This window comes from Nyctibius grandis, chromosome 2, assembly GCF_013368605.1.
Source record: "Nyctibius grandis isolate bNycGra1 chromosome 2, bNycGra1.pri, whole genome shotgun sequence".
Taxonomy (NCBI): domain Eukaryota; kingdom Metazoa; phylum Chordata; class Aves; order Nyctibiiformes; family Nyctibiidae; genus Nyctibius; species Nyctibius grandis.
In genome coordinates this window covers 18,375,130-18,402,406 of record NC_090659.1, presented here as the reverse complement: position 1 = coordinate 18,402,406, position 27,277 = coordinate 18,375,130, and the positions used below count along the sequence as shown (strand labels likewise).

General features: G+C 39.0%; 2 protein-coding genes across 9 annotated transcripts; one reads left to right on the top strand and one right to left on the bottom strand.

Annotated features, from left to right (window-relative positions):
• Positions 1–1,156: 1,156 nt before the first annotated feature.
• USP16 (ubiquitin specific peptidase 16) lies at positions 1,157–23,404 on the bottom strand. 7 transcript variants are annotated; one of them, XM_068424908.1, is made up of 18 exons: positions 23,280–23,404; positions 21,073–21,171; positions 18,325–18,503; positions 17,540–17,643; positions 15,027–15,130; positions 12,984–13,165; positions 11,920–12,012; positions 11,091–11,221; positions 10,630–10,717; positions 9,690–9,768; positions 8,711–8,802; positions 7,842–7,898; positions 6,520–6,687; positions 5,229–5,901; positions 4,406–4,500; positions 3,119–3,205; positions 1,601–1,757; positions 1,157–1,490 (listed from the first exon to the last, which is right to left on the bottom strand). In XM_068424908.1, the coding sequence occupies exons 2-18, from the start codon at positions 21,131–21,133 to the stop codon at positions 1,366–1,368; spliced, it is 2,475 nt and encodes an 824-aa protein (XP_068281009.1). In that variant the 5' UTR covers positions 21,134–21,171; positions 23,280–23,404; the 3' UTR covers positions 1,157–1,365. The 7 variants fall into 7 exon arrangements, with proteins under 7 accessions (XP_068281009.1, XP_068281011.1, XP_068281008.1 ...); XM_068424910.1 differs by lacking the exon at positions 23,280–23,404 and adding an exon at positions 22,992–23,072; XM_068424907.1 differs by lacking the exon at positions 23,280–23,404 and adding an exon at positions 22,709–22,985.
• Positions 23,164–27,277, top strand: RWDD2B (RWD domain containing 2B). 2 transcript variants are annotated; one of them, XM_068424915.1, is made up of 5 exons: positions 23,164–23,199; positions 24,400–24,618; positions 24,710–24,777; positions 25,488–25,853; positions 26,517–27,277. In XM_068424915.1, the coding sequence occupies exons 2-5, from the start codon at positions 24,412–24,414 to the stop codon at positions 26,752–26,754; spliced, it is 879 nt and encodes a 292-aa protein (XP_068281016.1). In that variant the 5' UTR covers positions 23,164–23,199; positions 24,400–24,411; the 3' UTR covers positions 26,755–27,277. The 2 variants fall into 2 exon arrangements, with proteins under 2 accessions (XP_068281016.1, XP_068281017.1); XM_068424916.1 differs by lacking the exon at positions 23,164–23,199 and adding an exon at positions 23,217–23,285.

Below are 27,277 nucleotides of genomic sequence, written 5' to 3'. Positions count from 1 at the left end.
AAATGAGTATTGAAGTATGGCAGCAGGTCTGTGGTCCATGCCTACATTTGTTTTTGTTACATGCATCTATTTCATCCTCATCCTTTTGAGTCTCCACACTCTCAAAATGGCAGCCTAACAGCAGTGAACTGCATCTTGTTCCAAAGGCCTTAAAAATAAACACCGAGCAGCAACAGCGAGCATGATGCAGGGTGCTGGAATCTTTCAGCTGAAGCCCCGTTAAGATTCTTCTTGGAAAGTAAACAGCTTGTGTCTCAGAGTAGCTTGAAAGGAGAATTTCAAGTGCACTTGAAATTCAAGCCACTTCAATAATTAATCCTTTTATGACTCTTGCCAGTGCTACTCTATTTCACAGCCAGAAGGGAGTGGAAGGCTAAATCAGGTCTGCAACTATCTTATGCCTAAATAAGGCTGACATACAACAGCTACACTAATGCTCGCTTTATAGTCAGTTGCTGGTGTGGCTGAAAAATAAGCTCAGCAAGTTTTCAGAAGGATTGGCATACTGATGTAGTCAGCTGCACAAGTGCTACTGCCGAGGACTGTAGGGGTAACAAGAACACGTAAGACTGCCCATTTTCTTAAAAACAACGTTACTAACGCACTGAATGTAAGCAGCTGCTGCTTTAGCGTAGAGGAGCCAAGGTTTTATTTATGTGAAACCCCACGTGAAGCCTAGCCTGGGGAGAACTTTACAGTTACAAGTCACTGCAGCACTGACTAGTGCACTAGTTCCCTTAACCCTCCAGTGCTGAAAGGCTACGCTAGAGTGAGTGCCTGTAGCAAAAGGGAGAGATCTGAGCCCCAGCCTTGCCAAAATACCAGCCTAGGGTTCCCATGCAAAAGAATTCCTAGAGAGTTCGCAAACTGAGGGCTCCTCTACTGGACATAAACTGACAGTGGAAAGAGAGCTGATGCTGAATTTGTCTCAGCTCTAATATGTGTAGGAAGAAACAGCTTCTTACATTGGAACCCAGTTCTAAAATACACGTGGAACAGATGATAGCTGAGATGATAACTATAGCTCAAAATTATAGCTGGTCCCTTTAAAGTGAAAGAGCTGCTGACGAAGATGCATAGCACTTGCAGGAAACTAGAAGTAGTGGTTGCTTGTCTGTGCCAACACACAAATTACTCAATAGAAACCCAAAAGGTGTAATTTTGAAAAAAACTTTTATTTAAAAGTAGTGAAAACACTGGAAAAAGTATAAGTTAACCACTAGTCAGTGTGTCTAAGAAGCATAAAGTATATTCCTGCAGTTGTATACAGTAGCTCCAAGATGTTAACAACATGATTTGCAAGTCTCTGCCTTCTTTCAGACCACTTGAAGATGGCTGCACATACCAGAAGGTTTCTCAGATGAGTTACAGCAGTCGCTCATAGAACAGGAGATAAGCTTGCGAGCTCAGCACTTTTGATGCAGACACAGCTTGTACGTGGGTATCACTGATGTGGAACCACTGCCCTTTTACTGGTTCAGTTTCTAAAGCTGTGAAAGGAAGAATTTGGGAGTAAAAGTTATTACAAAGAGTTGAAGCAAGCAATCCTGTTACTGTTCTGCAGTAAGAAATAATTTGTAAAATATTTCTAATTATTTACCTTGAAGAGATTGTCCTTGAAGGACAAGATCAGAGAGATGGTTGTTCACACTTCTCATTTTAGCATAAGCAGTGTAGTGACCAGACCTCATTGTTCCACTGTGTTCAACAACTCCATAGAGAGAATACAGTACTTTCGTATTCCCTTCAGTCACATTCTATAAAAGCAAAAGTTTAGGTATGTCAGTCAGGTACTGGGTTTTAAATAAGGCTAGAATGTCCTCACTTTGATTTGTTTGCTGATGAAAGGGAAGCTGGTCATTAGAGATTCATGCAAGCACTGCAGCTATGACCAGTGGAAGTACACTGACTCAAGTACAAGTTGCACTTGCAAGTTATCCTGTATTCTCACACAGAATCACAGAATGGTTGGGGTTGGAAGGGACCTCTGGAGATCATCTAGTCCAACCCCTGGCCAAAGCAGGTTCCCCTAGAGCATGTTACACATGGTCGTGTCCAGGCAGGTTTTGAGTATCTCCAGAGAAGGAGACTCCACAACCTCCCTGGGCAGCCTGTTCCAGTGCTCTGTCACCCTCAAAGTAAAGAAGTTTTTCCTCATACTCAGATGGAACTTCCCATGTTTCAGTTTGTGCCCATTGCCCCTTGTCCTGTCACTGCGCACCACTGAGAAGAGTCTGGCCCTGTCCTCTTGACACCTGCCCCTAAGGTATTTGTAAGTATTGATAAGATGCCCCCTCAGTCTTCTCTTCTCCAGGCTAAACAGACCCAGCTCCCTCAGCATCTCCTCATAAGAGAGATGCTCCAGTCCTCTGATCATCTTTGCAGCCCTCCACTGGACTTTCTCCAGTAGTTCCTTGTCTTTCTTGAACTGCAGGGCCCAGAACTGGACACAGTACTCCAGGTGTGGCCTCACTAGGGCAGTGAAGAGGGGGAGGACGACCTCCCTCAACCTGCTGGCCACACTCTTCCTAATGCACCCCAGGGTACCATTGGCCTTCTTGGCCACAAGGGCACATTGCTGGCTCATGGTGAACTTGTTGCCCATCAGGACTCCCAGGTCTTTCTCCACAGAGCTGCTTTCCAGCAGGTCAACCCCCAGCCTGTACTGGTGCATGGGGTTATTCCTCCCTAGGCGCAGGTCCCTACACTTGCCTGTGTTGAACTTCATTAGGTTCCTCTCCGCCCAGCTCTCCAGCCTGTCCAGGTCTTGCTGAATGGCAGGACAGCCCTCTGGTGTATCAGCCACACCTCCCAGTTTTGTATCATCAGCAAACTTGCTGAGTGTACACTCAGTCCCTTCGTCCAGGTCATTGATGAATAAGTTAAACAAGACTGGAGCCAGTACTGACCCCTGGGGAACACCGCTAGCTACAGGCCTCCAACTAGACTCTGCGACACTGATCACAACCCTCTTGAGCTCTGCCATTCAGCCAGTTCTCAATCCACCTCAAAATAACTGAAGCCTGACAAGCATTCTACAAAGATTCTGCTGAGCAGCTTAATTGTGAAAGCACATTAGAACATGGGAAAGGAGAATCTGATTGTTTTCCCCACTTACTTTACATTTAGCTGTACAGAAAGGAGCCAAGTCTATCACTTCTGGAAACTTGATATGCCTGTTAACCTTCCGTAGATTAAATCCAGCCTTAAACAAAGTAGAGGAAAACCCCATAGTGTTAAAATGTAGCATGTTAAAACCATGCTTAGTTACTAAATGTTTCCAGTTCAAGTTTCAACAATACAAAATTAGTTTTACATTACACAAAAGTAAGAAAAAGCAACACTGGGTTTGTTCTTTTTTTTTCTCCAATGCTCAAGGTTTTCCAGCATTACCTCCTTGCTCCCACATGCTGCACTGGAGCACAGGTTGAGGCAGCTCTTCAACTCACTCTTATGGTAACTTGATGGTAGCAAAAGTGGAAAAAGAATCAGCTCTAATGTACTTATGTAACTATGAAGACATCTCTTGCTTCTCAGATACTGTAATATGCCTGAGGATCTAATTTTATATTGTCAAAACTGATTTAACTTCTACTCCCACCTTATTCAAATAATCTTCCAGTATCAAACTGGAAGAACAAAAGGAAAAGATGACAAATGTTATTTCCTTAATCATGTTACAGTCTCTTGGCATAGGCTACACATTTCCATTTTCTCTGTGAAATTGTTTTTCATCTACTTAAAGTCACCTCCCTTATTTTTGAAGTATTTTGATGAAAGTACTGAACAGCTTTAAATTTAAAAGAGGCAATACTGTCTCCCATCTCTATTCCTTTCCTCTTTCTTTCTTGAAAAGCTAAAGCCCTAAATTAAAAGTTTTCCTACAACTTGGAAAAAAGGTAAGCCGCTTTGGTGTCTATAAGTAAGACTTAAGTTGCATTGCTTTCCATTCATCCCTTCCCCCCCGCCCCCTCAGTAAGGCTCGGAATCCTCTCTTTTCCCATTCTACTGACCTATTGGTTACATGCATTTAGTAAGGAATCCTATTCTGTCTGTACTGAAATGTAAAAGTCCATGAACTGCTGTAGTAGCAGGAAACAATTAATGCTAGGATACTGCTTAATACAGTAAGCAATAACAAGGGTGAGGGAATATATGGCAAATAAGCTCACAAACAGTGTTTTCCAGATAACTAATGGAATATTCTTTCAGGAAAACACACCCCAACTCCTCAAAGACCACAAAAACCAATGCTGCACACCAATGCCTTCCAAACCTTGGAAAAAACAAAACAAAACAAACCAGGCTTATCGGAATTGAAAACATGCTAACATCAGTTCTAAGTTAAGCTAGTACTATGTGCATATATACATACACATTATTGCAATATCAGCCTGCTACTTACCTGTTGAAACCTCTTTAAGTGAAGAGTTAAAATTGGAGGAGCAAGAGAAATTAGCATCTGCTTTTTGGCATTAGTATAAACGTACTTCTTTTCACCTGCAGAAAAGAAAACCCACCAATGATTAATGTCTAAACAAATGTTACAGCAAGAGTTTCCTTATTTTCACTATTTAGACTGTTATAATGTCACCTACTACAACAACTGAGAAACTGAACACTCCCCTTTTTCACATCATGTTACATGTACAACAGCTGCCATCTTGCAGATCCCGTATCACAAAAGTAACCGCTCACACCGTGTCCGAGCAGTGTCAACACAAGCAGGATGAATTCTTGCTTGTTGTCTACAACTCTCACAATCAGAAATTGCACGCAGCTTTTATTGGCCTTTTCAGCAAACACCAACATGGTTTCCCTATGATGGTCACCACAGAATTTTCACATTTGAGGAAAGAACAGAAAAGTCACCTGCTAAACAGCTACTCCCTACCTTCACCCACATAATGAATTTTTAGATTGAAATGCCCTTTCCCTCCCCCCAAAGCCAAACCCGCCCCTCTTTGCTCACTCTTCTTTTTCAGCCCTGCAGTATTCTGTACCCAAGCTTGTGAGCCTACTATTCTGCTCAATTAAGAACTTACTCGTATTAATCTGTGTGAAAGAGGGTCTCACAGCCTACCCACTGAAGACTAGTTGAACTAGTGTTCAACTGATCCAAGTTAAAGTTATACAAATACTACTATAGGGACATTCCCCGCCTTATACACCCAAGCAGCTGATAGTGACATATTTAAAGTTTTCTTTTAAAAGGTAATTTGTCATACTTTTTATGTTCTTCTTTGGTCCACAATGTCTTTGTGTACATACATCACAGAGTAGTTTATTGGTCTCAGTAAGTTTTTCATTACGGGTAAATTGATACAAACAGTGATGGATTGAACCTTCTTCCAGGTTCAGATCTTCCCTGTTCGCAAGGGTACAAAATGCTGTTTCTGGATCTTCAGTCAATACTTCACATGTCTTGATGGGAAGAGTTTGAAGGTCATTTAAGGTACTCGTATCAGATTCAGCATTGGCACCCAAGTGTAGTTTTGAAAAGTCAGTAGCAAGCTCTTCCTCATCTTCATTTTCATCATCCTCATCTTTCAAAGACAGGTTGTCAAAGCCATTGACAAACTTTATATGAGAATCTAAGCCTTCCATAGGGAGATCCACGAGAGACTCATTTTCTACACGCTCTTGTTCTGGCTTTCCTGTGTTTTCATGCATGCTCTGAACTTCTGTATTATTTCCCTGTATACTGGAGTCTTTTTGAGCTAAGCAGTGATCTTTGCAATCATTCGATGATTCCTCTTTTTGCTTCACATCAGGAGTTTCATTGTTAATTTCCTCCTCTGATTCTTGGTTATATTCAACATCTTTTTCTGACTGTTCAGTTGCACAGATATCTGTCAAGTGAAGCACCTTTCCTTGAAGTTTTTGCTGGCGGCGCTGGCTCTGCAAAACACAATACATAGTACACAACAATACAAAAAACAGAGCAAGTTTAAGTGATATTTATCATTTCTTACCATTTCTTTACCAAAATTTTTGCAGCATGCCATAGATGCAAAGGGCGGGAGGGGGGGGGAGAGTAATTTATGATCTAATGATCAGAGGTGATAAATTCAACCAATACTGAATTTATCCTCACTCAGAGACAGTTCCCACTGCTCCTTGTACATAGTATCTTCAAAATACAACTAATGATTCCCTTTAGATCTTCCCGATCCTTTCTTATGTCTGTATTCTAGAGTTTTGTGAATATTCTTGCAATCAATGACTGGAGAACACCTGCCTGATACAAACGAATGCTACTTCAGATAGGCAACACAAATTCCACACTCCTCTGGATACTAGCTTATTCCTAGCGCAGCAACTCTTAACAGAACATGTAACTTCTTAATAGCAAAGGCATGGATACAATTGGTCTTTTCAGTTGTGCATTTGAGTGAGGAGAAATACTAAACTGTCTCTTCCTCCTCCTCCATCTAAACCGAGGAAGCAAAAAGAATTTGTTTTACCAGAAGGTGCAAGCAGGTCATTAATAAAAGTGAAATACTTATCAAAACCAACCTTGGCTTGTTTTTTGGCCTGCTTCTTTGCTTTTTTCTGAAGGTGCTTACTTGTACCAGGGGGCTCATCCCTCTGCTTAAGGTAACAGTCATTGTTTTTATCCTCTTCATCTTCAGATTCCTTTTCTTTGTTTTTTTTAATGTTTCTCTCATTTGTAATTTTTACTTTCTACCAAAAAAAACCCAAAAAGCCACAAAATAACCACAGAAGTAGAGATGTTATTGACCTGAATAACAAAATAGTATTCCAAAGAAAGCTGGTGGGATGAGATGTTATCTAGTTTTCAGCTCAAGATATAACATTTTAGTGACTGTAACATACAACTAACTCATTTATGCCACCCTAATGTTTACAAAACAGGTGACTCACTCCAGAGGGAGTCAATGTGAAACTTGCAGAATGAAGCAGTATGAAAAAGTAAGGCTATCAAGAGCCAAATTCTAGACCTGTAAAGGGGCAACATTACCTTTGGCTCTAACAGATTTAAATCTCATTAAATGCACTGAAGAGTAACATTTTACACAAGTGGAGACATTTTCAGTTGAACTGCCTGCTACAGAATTTGTTTCCTTCTGCTAAAATGAAATTTGTTTGTTGCAGAAGACATACAATCCCTTTGGCTGAGGGGGTTTCATTTCAGTATTCACTCATTAGCTTTTGTGTGAGCAATGCTACATAACAAATCTGAAATATTACATATACAGATTATCAATATGAAACACACAGCAAATTTTTAGTGTCTAGAGATCAATCGAATAAAAATCAATATTGATCCAATAAGTATTCACATACTATGCTACCAATGTTTCTTAACTTTATTCAATAACCTGGATATTATGAGAAGTATTCTGGCATTCAGTGCAGAAGAATGGATGAAAAAAGTAAAAAAAAATAAAAATAAAGCATTCAAGCAACCACTAGGCACCCCTCACTGTCATGCAATTTAGTTCAGTTTTACAACAGTGAAGGTGAATTGGGAAACACTGTTTTTTGCAACTCAGTCTTCTACAACAGTGAGACAACACTGGAACACAGATTATTCCCTAAGCCAATCTCTACATTAGAAGCATTACCTGACAAAGCAGCAAGATCACCAACAGTCCATCAGTGATTTTCCAGAGACAATTTATGAGCCACAACTTACAGAAATGACTCTCATTAACATCTTATTCTCTATCTCTCTGGGCAAATTTATTGTTTAACTTTCAAAAGAGACATTTAAAAAGATGCATAAATTCATTCCCTAATAATTATATAATAAAGGTGTTTTCATATAAGCAAACAAAAACTAAGCCAAAAAGCAAGTATGTACAATTTCTTACCTGATCATCTAGTACAGGAAGTGACAAATCAAGGAAAGACTCATGGACCAAGGATACCTTTTAACGAATATTTAAGAGTTCAATTTAATTTTGTTTGGAAGTGGCTGGCTTGCTGTCAATAGGCTTATTTGTATGTAGCCTTGTTTGCATTCAATGCATGTTCTCCCTTGTGTACACAAACATAAAACAGGTAATCTACCTTCACAAACAGCTATCCATGACCAAAATCCAGCAGTCATATTACCACAGAAATAAGCAAGAAATACTTTTACAAATTTCAGTTTTCTATTGGCCTAGAATGTGAGAACCCAATTTATGGACCGAGACTGATATCTGCAATCTCTAATGACATTCACCTAGCCCACTCACTAATACCCTTAATTACTTAATTCTCAGGATGCATTATCCTAGTAGTGCCTTCTTGCTTAACTATTCTTCTGTCAATCCCATGGTCATTCCAGTGTGGAGAAGGGAGAGACCTAATCATCTGATGAAAACGGAAAGGGTCCCTGGCAGCATATTGCTGGTAGCAGAACAATTCATCCACTCTACAATTTGTACCACTGGAAGGTGTTTACCAGGAACCTGAGAGTGAATTCTTCTAGCAGAGGCAGCTTGCTGTTGCTGACCTCTTTTTCTGGAAGTCTTCTGAAAGGGACTTAAAGATTAGCTTTATAACATATGGGAAGAAAGATTCCAGCCAAACCATGCACCACTTTGAAAAGCAGCAGTTAGTCAACTCTTAGGAGTGTATTAACTGAAGCAAACCTCTCCAACTCCATTTATTTCTACATGTAGTTAATTTGGGGTTCTCCTGCAGATGACAAAAAATTATACTCTAGGCTATTCAAAGCAGGCAGTTTACTTACAGTTCTGCATTCATCACACATAATTGTACTGGTTAATTCTCCACCAAAGATTCGATCTACAAAACTTCGTATTCCCTTTTTCTTTTCATATTCTGAGAATTGACAAAGTATACAGTAAAGTTAATAATACTAAAAATAAAATAGTGGCAAACAATTTAGTTATGGCATACCAAATACAAACAACTAAAATTATGCAAGATGAATGATGGAACATGTTAGCCTGTTCTAGTTTCCTCAGGAAGCAGAGCAAGATTCTTAAATTAAGATCCTTTCATATATCAAAGGAATGGGGAAGAAAACACATTTGAAGAAGACAGTTTGGCTGAATCAACACCTTTACCACTTTCTCAACTGAAACGTATTTCCCTGTTTTCTCAGAAGTACCACATCCCAGTAACGGTTCCTGTTTTCTCTCAGGACTTGACTCAAACAACTGCCTGAACCTAAAAGACAAGCACCAACTTCTGTCTGTATAGGTGCCCTATAAACAAAACCAATTTCCTCAAGTTATATTTTCAGTGCAGCACATACTCTGAACTCAAGCTTGCTCTTCATTTTCTAAGGTAAGTCCTGTTGAAAAGTTCAAACTTTCTTCTGTTCAGTAGTTTGATTTTTTTTTTGATAGCAATGTTAAGTAACAATGGGCTATCAGGACTGAATAAATCATTACATTCATGTGCTAATATTTTAATTTCTTACAAATTACTTGAATGATTAAATACTACCCAAACATATTTTAGACTATAGAACCAACTCTCTCTTACTCTGTTAAGAAGGAAATGCCACCAAGGCCAGTAACGCATTTAAATAAATAGACTAATATTATTGAGCCTTATATTCTAGATACACATATATTCGAGATATATCACAAAGTTGTACAATTAAACATATATCTTTTAGTTGATATTAATAGTGTTACTTTGTGTACTTCAATGAAACAGAAGATTTTAGATTATCACAACAGTAATGTGTGTTTTACCTTTAATTCTCTTTTTAAGTTCTTCTTCATTTTGTTTGTTAGAATCAGTCAATGCCTTCAGTATTCCAACACTTATTCGCTGAAATTTTCAAAACAATACACACTGTAAAATTTCCTAAATTAATTCAGTTAGTTTTACAAAAATGTTTCAAGCGGAGGAAAAAGTTTAATCTTCATCAATTAAGATAATCAATACAAACAACACAACTGCCTGTAGAGACACAAAATAGTTCCTGTGAGTATTAAAAAAATAACCAACGAAGAAAGAAGCTTACAACTGTCATGTTGCAATTAGCATGCAAGAAAATCAGTCTAAGGATGAAATACTTTCCCATGTTAAAACTGGCAAAAAAAAAATCATGGAATTGCCACAAGTGAACTTTCAGGCATTTCAGAAATTAAGACAAAAGGACATTCTTTAGGGTGACTATACATACGCCAAATCCACTATTTCTATAGAAGTTCTGGACAAGTCAATCTATTTCTGAAGGACAACAGACGTTTATATTAAAAATGTTGAATTAACCAAAGACCTTTAGAGCAAGCAATACTGAACCTTTCTACTTGATTTTATTAGAAGAGCATGGAGAGTAACCAGTACACTACTTTCCAAAAAGGGAGAAAACATCATTACCTTAGAAACCTAAACAACGTGTGCAATATATGTGAGATACAGGCCACAAACAAACTTGTTTCTTTGAATAGTTTCGTTAAATTAAAATAGCAATACCCATGGTTCACAACCCCACTGCTTAGGGGCTGCCCGGCTCTACAGCTCTGTTGCTGATCTGCTTCAAGTGCATGCTATGGGCAGCACAAACCACTCTACAGAATTTGACTTATCTCAGAAAGAATGTTCTTTCTCCCCTCAGCAGAGGAGAAAGTCTTGATCTGGGGTATGAAGAGGAAAGGTATGTACAACTATGAAATTAGCACTCACTTGGATTTCTTCTGTTCTCATTCCATCAAGTAAGTAACGAAGCAATTCGTGACTGTCTTGCTGCTGATAACCTTTAAATCGTATTGCTCTGTTAAATGAAACAATAATTGTAAAGTATAACTGAACTTTAGAGACAGACAAAGTAAAAACAATTCATACCAGACGCAAAAGGACAAAATTTCAAGCATTTATGTACATAAAAGCGACAAGTGTCTACATACGGTATTTTCTAAAAATATGAAGCTAGCTAATCAGGATATGTCACTGAGTATCTTTCATTTTACTTCTGTTCATTTATATTTTGCTCTTTATCCTTTTCTTTCAAAACTTGTTAAGTATTATACAAATTTTATAAGCTGTGATGTGAGCTCAAGGAAAAAAAAGGGAGAAAACTGACCTTTTTAAACAACTAATAAATTTTTTTCATACTCACTATGACATGCAATTGTACAGATACTCACTTTTTACAAACCTGAGCAAAAAGTTCCTTAGGAGTGACTACCCCTTTTTTTGTCTCTTGCATTTCTGTCAGGAACTGATACATGGCTAATGTCAAAGGACCTGGCTGATCTAGTTTTATCAGCTGAGGTTCCTGTTTTAAACAAAAGCAACAAAGTTGTTTTGCCTTAATTTGGTGACAGATCCTTTTGGAGTAAGTTTTTCCTTATCTAAACATTTCAGTTCTTGATAACATTATTATACAACAGAATACACAAAATTCCTAAATGGCAATAAGTCAACCTGACAAAAAGTAACTATCAACACATGGTTTCTCATGAGATTATACCAAAACATTCAGCTAAGAATCATTAATTATTTATTGCTTAGTTGCAACTCTGGATTTCTCGATTTTATTAAGGAAAAAATGGTTTCTTAAAATGCACAACCCTTCTTTTCCAGCCAAATCCATAACTGTAATGATAGGCATGTTATTTAAGTTATTGCTGCAAACATCCTCTAGTTTCCTATTCTGCGTTTAGACAAGTGACACTATAGCAAAAGTTATACCTTTTCATCCTTTAAATAACTTAATCATAATGTAACTACTCCTTTGCTGACAACTGATACTTAAGAGTATTGAATCACTGCTCTTTCACTTTGAGGGAAAGACCTCTGCTAACCTCAGAAGCCACTCTATGGATGTCAGTAGTGACATTCCCACTGATTTTACATCTTAATCTTGTTAGTATTTAGCTGAAACAACTTTAAAATCCAGAGATGAGTATTGCTTGCTTCTTTAACAGATTGGAAGGGTGGGGAGAAACACCACAGAGGTCAAAGCATATATACCATGGATAACTCAGGTGACTCGATTTTAACTGTTGTGCCAGGCATTTTAGCTTCTTTAAGCAGCTCCCTCAGGACTGGAGTTTGTGATAAATTCTGTAGAACATAAAAGAAAGAAAAAGATTGGTAACTGGGGAACAAGAGGAAGGGCAGCAGAGTTTCACTGGTCATGGAATTTGTAGCAACCAGATTAGCAGCAATGTATTTTTCCCAAACACAGAACTAGAGCTGTAACTACCACTCTGGAAATTCTAACAGTGTTTAACAGTTAAAGGTACATTCCATACAGCTAACGGGACTTGCAATTGTCCTCTTTATGTATTTCTTTAGATTGCAGAAACCCTAAATGTACTATTATTCTACAGACTGATCTTTTGACAGTCTATTTATTAGTGTCTGTTTCTAAAATCAAAAGGTAAAATGCAGTGTGCATATTTGCTTGGTTTCAAACAAGTTTAAAAAAAAAAAAAGGTTTACTAAAACCTGCAAGTACAGTGGGAATTTTGAGTAAACCTTCAGTGTCAAGAGCCAAAGAGCACAAGACTATATGTGGGTTTTAATACACATGAAAGAGCAAGTTTATTCTATCCAAACACTTCTCAGCTGAGCAAGACACACAAGATAGCAATGCAATATGCTCAACCTGTTAATACTTCTACTTGATTTCCTGTTGCCGAGGGAGACACTTGTTTCAGTAAACACCCTCAGTCTTCGGGTATTAATCTCTTACATTCTAAGAGGTCAGCAAGGGTGACGTGCCAGACTATTTTTTTTTTTTGCTAAACTAGGAAGTTGGCACCCTTAATCTACATCAGTGGAAGATGCTGTCCCTCAAAGACAAGGCAGTTTGTTATATTTTCCCTTAGAGCAAGTCTGAACCTGCAGCTCCATTTCTTCGTATTTCTCTGGGCCAACACACTATTTTTAGAAAGAACCCATCATTCTTGGCAGATAAAAATCACATTCTAATTGTGTCATTGTAAAATACTGAGGGTGGGGTTGTTGTGTGCCTTTTTTTTTTTTTTTGCTATTCAATGTTTTTTTAAGAGCAGCAATAACTACCATACCTGCATCACTGCATTAAAGAAACATGTGTTCCCCAAGTTACTAAGTCCTTTCACAGTCACTTCTGAGTTAGTACTTGAATGAGAATTCTCTTCTTTAAGCGAGACTTCTTTTTCTTGCTCATTTTTGCTGTCTTTTTCTACTTTTTTATTTTCAAATTCTTTGTTCTCTTGTTGTTTTTCTACTGAAATAATAAAAAAATCATACCACATATTAACCCAGTAACAATCTAGGGCTAGGGAAAAGTTATGATAGGCAGCAGCAATCTACGATGTCTAAAATATACGATAATTAATTCTGTAATTGTATAAACATAACTCTACCAGTTTATGTTCTTAAGCTGTCTAGGTAACAGGAGTTTAAAAATAAACAAAACAAACCAACAAACAAAACAAACAAACAAAATCAAGAAATCCCCAAAATGCCATTTCAGATCAGCATGAAATTCAAACGCGCCACTCGGCCCACAAGCCATTCATGCCAACAATCTCTAAATCTCTGCATGTGTTATCTGAAATTTCATTCCTATTGCAAAATCACTTATGTTAGGGCTTTATACAACATCCAATAAGATGTCATCTGAGATGATATCCCTTTTGACATGGCACTATTGTCTGAAATGAAATGCACAGGCCTCCCACTGTCGAAGCATTCTCATGTTCATTTCATGAACCTAAACAGATGAAACTAGAAGGTTTATATTCTTCAAGACACATTAAAAGATATTTTTTCCAAAGTTACTTTGGTGTACAGCTCAAAATTTCAATGACCTGTTTAATAAAACCATAAGGGAATTCCAGGTAAAGTTAAGAGTAACACCCACACTGGTTCTACCAGTCTGTCAGTCTACTATTGATTAGGTTTCTGATAAATAGGGTCGTGAGCCAAGACTAACTTCAAAATAAAGTAAGGCCAGCTCAGAGAAAGCAAGGAAAACAGAGAATACAATCTTTGCAGATGGACAAGAAAGCGATGGATGGACAACAGATGGAACACCTGAAATAGACAACTGCACACAGGTATTAATCTGTTTTCCAGTTCAAACCTGAGAAGAAAATTTTGGCAACCGATATAAGTTCAAATATTACATGTAGAGAAACTACGTGTCTGGGAAAGACTGACCAAAACCACTCAAATATTCTGGTCCTTGGGGAAAAGCTAGCTGCTTCCTGAACAAATACTATGAGATAGCCACTTGGCACTGCTGGATGGTCGTGATCTACTTCCAAAGGGGGCTATGGTTTCACCCAAATGTAGGACGGTGTTGGAATTTTTGATAGCCACGAGTTATAGCATTTATTTTGATATGCAAATTCTTCCGAGTTTTCTAGTGGAAATGCCTTGTACAAAAATAGTTTGCCATTGTAGAAACTAGGGGGGATTGCTGGGTTTGTTTCCTTTTAAACAACCACATTTTGCAGATAGACTGCAGGCTGAACACTCTATTTTACAGAGTTCCAAATGCACTGCAGCTACCTATACTAAATGTACAGACCCAGCACACAAATCCTCTTGTATACTCCTTCATTAGGAAATGTCCTGCAACTGCTGGAGACTTAGTAATTCCAGCTGATACATTCACAAATACCTACAAAAATACTTTTTATAAAATCAAATCAAATTATCCTTAAGCAAAGGCAATTTTCCTTCAGATCTCAAGACAAACTGAGCAATACTGATGAATAAACACAGCACTTCTAAGTACTGAAAGTCAATTCCTTACTCACAGAACCACCAAATGTCACATTTTAAAAAAAGTCACAGTAACATTGTATTTTTTTTCCCTCCTATTCCTGTATATCTGATCTGTAAAAGTTTAGGTGACACTGAGCAAAATCCTGGTCCAATAAGGTCCATGGGCTACAGGTTACTTATCCTATCAGAATTCTGACAAAGTAAAAAGAAAAAGAATAAATCAGCTTTTTACTTTACCATAAGGTGCTCCAAAAGTTAAATCTATTTTAGTGTACATTCTGGATTTATAGTACTGTCTCCTACATTTAAGGGACTTTCTGATTCACTGTGTGTATGCTATAATTACTTACCTGTACGTAATGAGTCAATACAAACTTGTTTTCTAACATAATCCACAGTCTGGCCCAATCGGGTTGAAGCATTATAAGGAACTTCATTATCGCAGATGTAGCACCTGTCTCCGCCCCCCCAAGAGAAAAACAATTAATAGTTTTCTTTTCTATTGTTTAAAAATCCTAAACTATTTGCTTGTTTGATGCAACTCATTACACAAAGTTATAAAATTACAGGATTTATTTTAAGATTTGGAAGTCTTAGAGAAGAGTTCAATCTATTTCTGATCAAGAAAATAAAACGTTTAAAAATTATCCTTACTAAATTATTTCAGTGACTGGAGGTTGCAATTTACAAGTATAAATTAGACTCTTAAAAGATGTGCTTCGAAACCTTGTTGCAAGAAAAATAAATGCATGGAAAATTTTGCCAAAATCAAGAAGCTAAAGTATCAGGCCCTAAAGGAAATGACTTACAAATGTTATGGCATGGAAAAAATATTCTGAGTATTCTACCCAGGCATGTATTTCCTTATATTTAAATTGCATAAGAAAAAAATCAGTGTCCTCCATTAGTCCTGCACACTTTTATTTGCTCTTCCATTGCTGATACAAAACTATTTGTCTCTTTATGAGCAAAAAAGTTCATGGTTAGGCCAATAATCTGTTTTAAACAAAACTGTGAGAGAAGCTGCAGCAATAAAGGTTCAAGTAAGAGTACAGTTCTGCCAGAACACATACAGCTGAAGGGAGAGCTGTATGTACCGATTTTGTACTTCTGCCCAATCAGCTCTTTGAAGAGGTGACAAAAGGTATTAAAGAGAATGCAAGTACTTCTGCACTTTGAAACATACCAATTATAGTTCCTAGGCACAAATGCATTTAGCAGATTTCAGGATTACCGTTAAGTCAGATTCTATTTTCTGATATTAAAAGCAGCAGAAGTCTGCAGAAAAGTGCTTCCTAAATCCCTAGCATACCTGGAATTAGCTGCAATTTTTGCATTTCTTCATATCTCATTAAAAAAATTGGCTCAACTTCTGGATCCCTGAGTATGTGTTTATTGTTTGTCTGGTTAATTATAAAAATAGGCATTATCACTCCTGGAATAACAAATGATAGTTACTTCCATGGGCAATTTTAACATCATAACCTTTCAGCCGTCAAAAGTTTTGTAGGTAACCTTGAAGGAATCAAGGGATTGGAATAAGTTTTTTCAGCAATGGCCATTTGACCAGTGGGGGAAAAAACGTAAGTAGATCCAACTGCTATGTCATACCAGTACTGAAAAGGCATACAATAGCATTTGTAAACCCAAAACAGCAGAACTTAAATGCATTACTAGAACTCTCCTCTTCCTCTCCAAGTTCAAAACATTTCTTTTAACTGTTTGCAGGTACTATTTAAATAAAATTTCAACCACATATGCATGCAAACCATAGAGAGATTTATTCACACTTTCACAGCATTAAATTCTGATCAAAACTGCTTTTGCTCTTATGTACTAGGCTCACTGTGAAATACAGTTCTTGACTGTATGTTTGATTTATAACAATAATTTATACCCAATATATCAATCTCTGAATAATTTATTGTGCAAGTTTGTGCAATCAAGAAAATCTAGAAAGAAGCAAAACATCTTGCTTAGACAACTTCCTCTCATTTGCAAGTACTTTGATTTTAAAACTATGTAAGTTTTGGAACAGAGAAAATAAAGGACTTCAAAACCATAATTTTAACACTAATTTAAATTCACAAAAAGAAGTTCACTAGTTCATTAGTAATACATGTTATTAATAATGTCCATTTCTATTCTAGAGTTCAATAAAAATACCAATCATTACACATAAAAGTGCTAAATATGATCAAGTAAAGAGAGAATGTTATATAAAATTAACATAATGACAATATGTTTTAAAAAGGTTACTAAGCAAAATGAAAACTCTTTATGTCAGGCACAGTATTTCTGTATAGCACAGTTTAGAAAAATCAAGGTTCGCCCTTATATAGTAACGTACTATTCCTTTTAAGAAAGGAAATACTACCAGGGAGATTGGAATTTGTATTGATTGATCCAGTAGCATCTTGTAATTTTACAGTTGTGCTTCTTAACTGCACGTATGGTATTAACAAATCATATTTCTTGAGAAAATATAAGTCATTAAGTTTGTCACTAAGTGTGAATCAGAATGGAGCTTCTCCCAAGGCTGAAAGTTAAGATTTAGAGCTACATATCAACATTTGTTTCCACGTGTCACTATTCTGAACAAGCAAAAGCATTAAAACATCAAGTCAACAGCATTTACTAGTTGGTTGATTTCAACTTCAATTATGAAAATTTTCTAGCTATGAATTTTACAAGAAAACAATATTTATTCAGCAAATCTCAAAGACTGCTGGGATTTTTGTGTGTGGAAATGCTTTATATAAGTCTAGAGATAAATCCAAGAGTTCACAAAGAAAACACAAATTATATCCCAGCCTCTGTTGCCCTCTAGCTACGTCTTTTAACTGTTGCCTGACAAACTCACCACACACTCCAGTTGTCCAAACTGAGAACCAAACAATGGGGATCTGATCTTGGCGTTGTATAATGCTTTAAAGCATGCTGTTCTTGAGAATCTCTGCCACAGCCCTATAATGTTGATAACCAGAAGTGTCACAAAATCCAGTTGACTATCAATGAAACACATATAAAGTCAGAGTTGAAACAAAGTATTAAAATGAAAACTGATTAATTATGTTAAACTAATTAGGATGAACAGATGGGTCTCTATTTCAAGAAGCTTATTTCTGCAGAGAGAACGGTAACTTACTGGGTGCAGAACAACTAAAGCTGCTTGGGGACTGAACATCTAATTTACAAATTCCAGTTTGAAAAGCTTGAAGAACGAAACAGAACAAAAACCTCTTCAGCACGCGGAGTTCTAAGTTTAATAAACTAATGTGAGCATAAGATCTTATTGTAAAGATCACAGATTAGGAGCATTAACAGAAATTTTTATTTTCTCAGCAAAATAATTTGGACTTTCTAGGAAAACAAGTCTTCAAGATGGTGTTTTAACCTTAAGCCTGCTAAATGCCTTTGTGCCAAGCTTCTAAATATTTAAGCTGCAATTCAGAGCAGACATTTTTAAATCACACTACGGTATATAAAATCATTTATGTATACCTTTAAAATAAAAAAAACCTTTAAAATAAAACCTTTAAAATAAAAAAAAAGAGAGAATGTAAGAGTTCAATTAGAAGCTCTCTTGTTCCACTATATTATGAGACACTGAAAAATAATTAGACAAATTAACAAAACAGGAGATACCCTATGGCCACATTTTAGACATAACCATATTGAAGGGCTTTCATCAGTCTCCTCGTCTGATTTCTCTTGTGTCTTATTGTCTGCCTTGCAGTCCTGACAAACATGCCATTCCACGTTCAGCAGTGCCTTTTTCAGATGACCTTGTTCCAATCCTTTACGAATATGCTTGCACACAGGTTCTACGAAATAAAAAGCACAAGGAGGATGTAGTATCATAGTAAAAGCAAACGTCTCTAGGTTTCAAAGATACAGGCAGCAATGCAGAAGCTAGGATAGCCCTTCTAGAGCCAAAGAAACATTGACAATTTAGCAGACATATCTGAAAGAATCCCTTTGTTATCCCCATTCACAGTCTGGGGATATTGTTGCTGCATCCTAAACTACTGCATTACTTAAAAAAATAAAATAATAAAAAAAAAAGGTATCACTCAAATCTACATCTAGTCAGAGGAGCTGACAAAACTTTTGGATATAAACCTACCTACCATGTCAGGCTGTGGGCTTCTATTATTGTGGCATTATGATTCCCACATCTCCCAGGGAGCAGCCACAGCCCACTGCCATGGTTCCCAGTCACCAAGGCAGCACCTGTCTGGCCTATAGAAGTGGAGATTATGGAGGTTACACTTCCAGCAGAGCTGCCTCAGTGAAATTATGCAGCAGACTATGGTAAAAAAGAATGTCAGAGTCATCCTACCTATACCATTATCACTTTGCACTACAATACTACACCCTACTTGCAGCTGCACCATCTGGGCCTGATGATAACTCCATGTAATTAACCAAACTCTGCTAAGAATGGTTACACTGAGAACAGGCATCTGTTGCTAAGAGCTACTATCAGGAATTTAATTTTCTTATTTCTTTTTTGTTTAACTTTTAAGGTTGCTGGTTACACTGTCACCTGAGTGAAGAAAAGCTGTCTGTAAGCTTAAGCCATGCATAGAGAAATTATAATTGACAGACAATGCATATGCAAACTGATTCAAGTTCTTTCAAACAAAAAATGAGGAACATAATTCTTTTTTTCTTTTTTTTTACATGTAGGTTTCTAAGACATTTAGCATCATCAGCCTACAATTCTTCACTATTTGCAGTTTCAAATGTCTACATTTGCAAATACAGGGTCAAATATCTGACAGTATAAATACCTTAAAAGTCAAAAAGCACACAGTAAACAAACCCATGCTAAAAGAAAAATGCTGTATATACTTAATATGTTTAAAAAAAAAAAATCACATTTTTGTGCAACCATTATTGAGAAGAATTACATAGCTGTTTATGTAATTCAACTGTCTTAAGTCCTTTGCTACAGAGGTACTTTTATTGCTCAGACAGCGTAACAGCTCTGAGTCTATCTTTGTTGAGGACTATGTGCAAGACTACAGCCTCAAGACAGCAAACTTTTCTTGACATGAGCTGAAACTGGTGAAAAGTTTTGTACCTACAGTTCTGTTTCTGTCCAAGATGACAGGATTTTACCACAGTACAAATGCTAGCCAGTAAGAGACAAATATATTTAGATGCATTCTTTAAGCCTTTTTAAAAAACATAAGCTTCATCTATGACTTCAAAAATTGTCTTTTTTAAACAAACCTTTTGTTTATTGGCCACTACTATTACAGTGGAATTATTCACAATGATCAGTCTTAAGTTTACATTTGCAGCTTTACAGGACTTTGTCGGGGTAAGCTAGTCTATTTTTAGCCAAAGAAGTGAGATGCCATCAGCAACTGCACCATAACTGATTTTTTTGCTGGAGAAAAACGAGGAACAGTCACAGCAGACATTGATCTTTACTCTAGAAAAAAAAAAACAAAAGACAAAAGCTAAAAAGCCACAGGAGACAGAAGCTACCAGAAGACCAGGACAACCAGGAAACCAAAGTAGAGTATAGTTGAATTTAAAATAAACAGGCTATCTCACTGAGCCTCTTGGCTAAAACTTTAAGTGCTTTCTCTCCCAGCTAACTTAGCACAGCTCAACTCATTTCACCACTCAGGATCAACAAAAAAAGATGGGCAAAACACAATCTGTGACCTGGTAGACAAGGTGGTAGAAGAGAATGCTACACAGCACAAGCAAAAACAAGAGCTAGAATAACCAGAATAAATAAGATAACAAATAACATTTCAACACAGGGGTGAGATCCAGTACAGCTAGAAGGACAATATTAACAATTTGGGATTTTCTCTGAAGGAACAAAAGGTGAGGAAGAGAAAGAAGTTTTAACCAAAAAGTACTATGACTAGAGAGCTGAGCTGTCCAGGGCCAGTACTAAATTAGTTGCTCATGTAAATACAAATGGTTTCACAGAAATATTTCAATCACAATCTTTTTTGCCGAAGCGGGAATCTTCTGCAACAAAATCTTCATTAGGAAACTGGTACTTAAACCTATTGTGACAAGCTTAGCAGCTGACTCTACAAACACTGTTATATTCTGAGCAATTTTATACAATTCAATACGATCTGTGTATCGGTAAAGAAATGTGTGTCTGAGTTTCTTGAAAATTAGAAAATAATCCTATTTTTCAAGACAGAATTATTATTTTCTAGCATACTTAGAAAAGTAGCAACACTAATGTTTCCTGGTAGACTTCAGTTTCAATTATACAAACCCACACTTTGTAAATGAGACTTCAAAGCCAGTGACTAGTTTAAAGGCCTTCTAATATTAATGAGTTTTCAAGGCCTCTTTGAGGTTAAAACGAACATTAGGACCGCAGACTTCTCTGAGGACACATACCCAGCGTATCCGGAGACTCATCAGACTGTGCAGTTCTGCCTTTGATGCGTTTCTTTCCCATATTTGCAGTCTGTATTTTGTCTTACATGGAACAGTGACCTAGCAAAGAAAAACAGTAAATTAGAAAGTAGGCTTTGGTTTTACTTGTTCATTGCTAAACATTAAATTATTTCTATGGCCAAGACGTTCCTTGAAGTGAATTGGCTTGTTTTAATCTGACATTTTCAGAAGAAAATAAATGAATTACACTTTAACATGAAACAATCGCAACTGCTGTAGAGGCCAGATCACAGTGTGAATTATAAAAACCAAACTATTTAAGACCTTAAATCAAAAGCATTGCTCAAAAGAACAAGATGGGAAACTTGAGTATCAAAAATCTTATAAACCTTTACGACCTGTACGACTTTTAACTAACTAATAACACAGGGATTTTAGGAAAAAGAATTGGGTTTGTCTCAATTAAATCTTGAAGCTTTTTGCAATTACAATCTTTCAGTTTTCTTTACTGCAAATTCCTTGTATCTTTGATGAAGTCTGACACACGCGAACGCTCCAACATATCTGAAAATATACAGACAACGGGAGTTCTGATTTTTCAGTTTCTTCACTGAGGGAGATTTATCATCGCCTTCCCAACATACCCAGCAAATAATTCAGATGGGGTCTGTTACTTGGTATGCCTGTAGACCCCTCTAGACAAGAGCGACCTACCACCACGGAGTCCTAGGCCAAGTGCTTGCCTTCAAAATGTTGGCTACTGCACATATGGTAGGACATTTTTCACTTCCAGTCTGCAGCCCCTGTAAGGCCCTGTGCCTTATCTCACAAAAGATCATTCAAAAAGATCAGGTAAACTTAAAAACTGACATATGCTATGCAATGAAAATATGCAAGCTAAAAGTCAAAAGTCAAAATCAAGTCTCTGCAGTCTTATGAAGTCTTTGCAGGCTGGCCTAACCCTGCTGCCCACCCTTCACGTAAACATGTTAGCAGAGCCCTACATCTGACTTGTAACATCCATCCTTTGAAAACCATTTCTCAGCTCCTACTCAGCAGCACACCAGCCACAGGGAACAGCTGCCGGCTCAGAGCTGTCACAGCCAAGTGAACCAGTCCAAGAGAATCAGAGAGAAACTAAGCTGGGAAGAGTTTAGGCATGATACCAGCTGAGGACTTCTTGTATGAAAAACCTTTTCGAAGCATGCTTTTAGGACAGATTACCAGCTGTGAAATGACGGGTAGGCAGCCACTTCAACAAGGGTGGAATTGTCACCTTTTGCAACTCAGCATTCAATCTGTTCAGAAAAAGAAGTGACAGCTCACCCAACAAACCCCCTCTACAGCACATTCTTCGGCAAAAAGCTACAACATTTATCTTACATGAACCGTTAAAACCCTTTCGAAACTGACTTTGCCCCCACCAGGAGGGCAGGACAGCACGAACACGGGTAGCTGTTAACCCGCGCTGTGCCCGGGCAGACTTGTCCGACAGGCTCTTCACCAGCCTCTTCCACGGAACAGCCCACGCGAGGAAAATCGCTGCGGAGCCCAACAGCTGAAGCAAGAAAACCGCCGTTTGCTTTACTTTTATTTTTAATAAGACAGAGCGCTCTGCAAACGACCAAAAGCGCACCTGCGTCGGACGGAAGGAAACCCGGTAAGAATGCCCACGGAGGCACGCCTGGGAAACCACCGGGGCGCGGCGGGGGCCTGCCCCAGGCAGCGGGCCGGGCCCCAGAGGCTCCGCCGGACGCTCGTCGCCAGCGGGGAGCCGACGCTCCCTGTCCCGAGGGCAGCAGGGACGGCCCGCCGCGGCGGGAAGCAGGTGCGCGCCAGAGCTCGGCACAGACCGGCTGGGTGATGTGATCGGCTCGGCTCGGCTCGTCCCCCCGCCGCCCCCGGGCCGCCCCACTCACCCCCTCCCGCGGGCCGCGCTGCCCATGTGCTCCCCGGCCCCGCCGCGCACTCGCCCCGCCGCGGCGCACACCACCGCGCTGCGCTGCCCCGCCTCGCCTGCTTCCGATTGGCTTCCGCCCGCCTCCCGCGCCTTCACTGACAGGCGCCGCAGCCAATAGGGAAAGCCGAGTGTCTCTGCCGGAACGGAGGCTGCGGAGCGCCGACGGAGTGAGTCCCGGGGCGGGGGAAGGAGGGCGGCCGCGGTGGTAGGAGCGCGACGGCAGGACCAGGGACTTTCCATCCCTCACCTGCCGGTACCCCGGGGCGAACAGCTTGGCGGCGCATGGCTCCGTCTCGGGGCAGCCCGGCAACTTCACCTCATCGCCAGGCGGCTGGGCGACGGTCACCGGCTGCCATGCGCGCTTCCGGCGGGTTGCATTGTGGGGCCGTGAGGAGACGGCGTGGGGGGGGGGGCGGTGAAGGGAACGGAGATGGGGACGTGTCCGCGCATGCGCGGGCGCCTGCTCCATCCTCCGCCCGGCGGCGCTGCCGGTGGGCCCGGTGCGGGGCCATGCCTCTGGCCGGGCCGGGGCCGGGGCCGGGGCCGGGGCCAGGCGGTGCTGGCAGGCCAGGCTAGCTTGGCGAGGGGGCTCCCCAGGTGCGCAAACGTCCACCCCTGAGGCCGCCAAAGCGTCAGAGGCGGCTGCGCCCCAGGTATAGAATCACAGAATGGTTTTGGTTGGAAAGGGCCTTTAAGATCATCGAGTCCAACCGTTAACCGAACTGCCAAGTCCACCCCTAAACCATGTCCCTAAGCACCACATCTACACGTCTTTTAAATACCTCCAGGGATGGTGACTCCACCACTTCCCTGGGCAGCCTGTTCCAATGCTTGATAACCCTTTCGGTGAAGAAATTTTTCCTGATCTCCAATCTAAATCTTCCCTGGTGCAACTTGAGGCCATTTCCTCTTGTCCTATCACTTGTTTCCAGGGAGAAGAGATTAACACTCACCTCGCCACAACCTCCTTTCAGGTAGTTGTAGAGATCGATAAGGTCTCCCCTGAGCCTCCTTTTCTCCAGACTAAACAACCCCAGTTCCCTCAGCTGCTCCTCATAAGACTTGTTCTCCAGACCCTTCACCAGCTTCATTGCCCTCCTTTGGACTCGCTCCAGCATCTCAATGTATGTGGCCCTGTGAGAGAGAAGTTCATTTGGTGACACACCACCATGTCCTGTCCCATCTCAGGGCAATGGAAACCTCGTGGGCTGTCAGAGAGTATCTTCATGCTTCTGACTGCCCAACATCTATGAGTTAGTTTTGATGAGCTTGGTTGTAAGGATTAATATGATTTACGTGGGGGTAATTAATGAACTTCGTCCCGTATTCAAGCCCTCTGTTTCTTCCCTAATATCTTCTTTGCTTAGGAAACAACAGAAATGACTAACCGAGAAGAAGCAGAGCTACAAGTTTCGGAATTGGATTTACTCTCTAGCATGTTTCCTTATGAGGAAGAGTTCATCGTGACTGACCAGCTGGCTGTAGCAGAACTAAAGCACTATGTTGAAAATGAGTCTGCAGAGATGCCATCTTCAAAAGTTCAGTTTATACTGAATGTAAAGCCAGAGGTCTCTAATGCCTCTATGGTATGTAAACACCTTTTTTTGTTTAATTTTATTTTTATTTTGTGGGATTTTAGGGCTTACTTGAACTAAACATTTGCTCATTTGTTTTTAGGTGGAATTCTCTATGGCCTGTGCTTTACCATTTAAATATCCAGCTGTTCTACCAGAAATTACTGTGAGGTATGGCATTAAAAGTACAGCTAATAAAAACATTTAGAAGCTATAGTGTACTACATAAATACAGTTATAAAAGGAAAAAGCAGTCATTTTTTGACAGTTTACTGTCAAATTAAGCCAGATTGACAACAATGTCAAAGAAAAACAAATTTACAAGGTTATGATTTCTCTGGTGTCCTCAGGAAATAATTGAGAAAAATGGGAAAAGCGTGGAGGAGTGCCATGTTCGGTACAGAGGGGTTACATGTAGATACTGTTCATAGGTCTGCTGCTCAAGAAGAGAGACTGTTGTCCATTTTGACAAGGTTTAACACTAACTAAAGGAGTGAAAAGTTACTCAATGGTCTTATTCTTCCCTTGCCAAAGTGCTGTTACTCCCAAGCTTCTGTTATTTTTTATTGGAACATATCTGGTTACAGAAGTCGCCATGCATATTACAGGAAGTTAGTTCAGCCACCATACTTACTTTTCAAGTGCTTCTTTCTTGATTTTGATTTACAGATTGTTAGTACTATATGTGAACTCAAGAGTTAGCACACCAATTATATACTAATTAAGACCTTTTCATAGCTAATATGACTTAAAGATCAATAGCAAGCGCATACCATCTAAATATGGCCTGATTTTTTTGGCAGCTTGAAGTAAAACTGTTTGAAGAACATGCTAAATGGTAAGCATATTACAACTGCATTTATATTTTTCTTTTTCTTTAGGTCATCGTTATTAAGCCGCTCTCAGCAGGTTCACCTGAACTCTGATCTAAAAACATATTTGATGCAAAATTGCAGTGGTGAGCCCTGCATGTTGAGTGCAAGGGAATGGGTTAAAGACCATGCAGCTGATTATGTTGACAAAGAGCTCTCGTCTTCCGCAGTGACAACATCAAATGCCATACAGTCAGAAGACATCATGTTCACTCGATTGTGGATCTATAGTCATCACATTTACAACAAGCAAAAAAGAAAGAATATTATTGACTGGGCCAAGGAGCTCTCTCTGTCAGGGTTTTGCATGCCAGGGAAACCAGGTGTTGTTTGTGTAGAAGGTCTACAAAGTAGTTGTGAAGAGTTCTGGTCAAGGTTAGTTTTCCTTTGTACTTCAATGCCATTAGTAGTTAATCATGTTGTAGATGTGTCCAGAAGGTGGGAAATCCAACCACCTTTCAACCTGTAAAGGTCTGCAAAGTATTTGTGTTTATCATAATGTATTTACAACTCAGAATATCCACTGTACTGTTGGTTACAGCAATCAAAGCTACTAGTGCCACATGGTGCACGCTTATTTCTGTTTTACCTTCCTGTGTATTTCAGTTGTATAGCGATGGACTGCAGTACCCCAGTTGTGTTAGACACATGCTGTTATATTGCTTTACGTTTGTCTTTTATTCTGCTCCCATCATTTATATTTCTGGGTGGTGCAGACTAATGAACATTGCTGTTTGATGATAACAGCTAAGAGAGTATGAGAATATGAGAATTCTTAGCACAGGCAAGGCAGAAGTGAGCACTGAAATTGAAACCACATCTTCATCAATTATTTTGTGAGGAATAACATTAAGGATTTTGAATCCTGGGGAGATATAAAGAAACAAGCTTCTGCTTATGGATGTGTTTGCATGTGAGGAGTACTTCTATGATCAGCTAGGGAACCATTATCTCTGTCAAGATATATGTACAAATGTAGTATTTTCTAAAACAGTCTTTATTTTATAGATAGATACATATTTCTCCAATTGCTTTCAGACTAAGAAGATTAACGTGGAAAAGAATTCTCATTCGGCACAGAGAAGATGTTTCTTTGGAAGGCAGAGGACATGCTGAGATTCAGAAACACAGAAAGTTCTCCACTTTGGAAGAAAAATGTTTTGATGCGCATGGTGCCAGAGGAAATCATATGGATTTGGGGCAGCTGTATCGATTTTTAGAAGAAAAAGGATGTGCTGACATTTTTCAGATGTACTTTGGGGTTGAAGGGCATTGAAGGGGTTGAAGATCACCACAGGTCCAAGTGCCTACATTTGTAAGTTAATCCTCGTAACAGGTTCCTTAGCTGTTCTGCAGCAGTTGATCAGAGAGGGTATTAACAATTTGTGGTTTATATGATGAATCCAGTTTTCAATGAAAACAAATTTTCAGTGAAATCCTGAATAATGAAAATGACTAAATGAATGCTTTATTACACTTTCTGGTTTTAAGGACATATAGGGTACATACCTAACTGCAGTGGAAGAAAATATTTTTGATAACCTGCTGGGCAGTTACAGAATTATAGCTGAATGAATAGATGGAATTATGGTGAATGAATATAGTAATAAGAAGAGACAAAAATCAAGTGTGGATATCTCAGGAGAGGAAATGTGATGTTTACACTATTTGTTACTGTTTACGTACACTACATTAAGGCTTTTTTGTAACAATTTTTTCTTCTGCTTTCTACCTGAAAGTATATTAAGCCATGAGATTAATGTTTTATTTAAAAAAAAAAAAAGAGGAGGGAGCAAGTT

What these genes read in the sequence shown, in the direction of transcription:
- USP16 (XM_068424908.1), bottom strand. Translation starts at nt 21,133, where the DNA reads ATGGGAAAGAAACGCATCAAAGGCAGAACTGCACAGTCTGATGAGTCT. An exon ending in TGTGTGATGAATGCAGAACT is followed by an intron (nt 7,899 to 8,710) that starts GTAAGTAAACTG and finishes ATTCGTTAAAAG; the next exon opens with GTATCCTTGGTCCATGAGTC. An exon ending in TCAAGGACAATCTCTTCAAG is followed by an intron (nt 1,491 to 1,600) that starts GTAAATAATTAG and finishes TTCCTTTCACAG; the next exon opens with CTTTAGAAACTGAACCAGTA.
- RWDD2B (XM_068424915.1), top strand. Translation starts at nt 24,412, where the DNA reads ATGACTAACCGAGAAGAAGCAGAGCTACAAGTTTCGGAATTGGATTTA. An exon ending in CTACCAGAAATTACTGTGAG is followed by an intron (nt 24,778 to 25,487) that starts GTATGGCATTAA and finishes CTTTTTCTTTAG; the next exon opens with GTCATCGTTATTAAGCCGCT. An exon ending in TGTGAAGAGTTCTGGTCAAG is followed by an intron (nt 25,854 to 26,516) that starts GTTAGTTTTCCT and finishes AATTGCTTTCAG; the next exon opens with ACTAAGAAGATTAACGTGGA.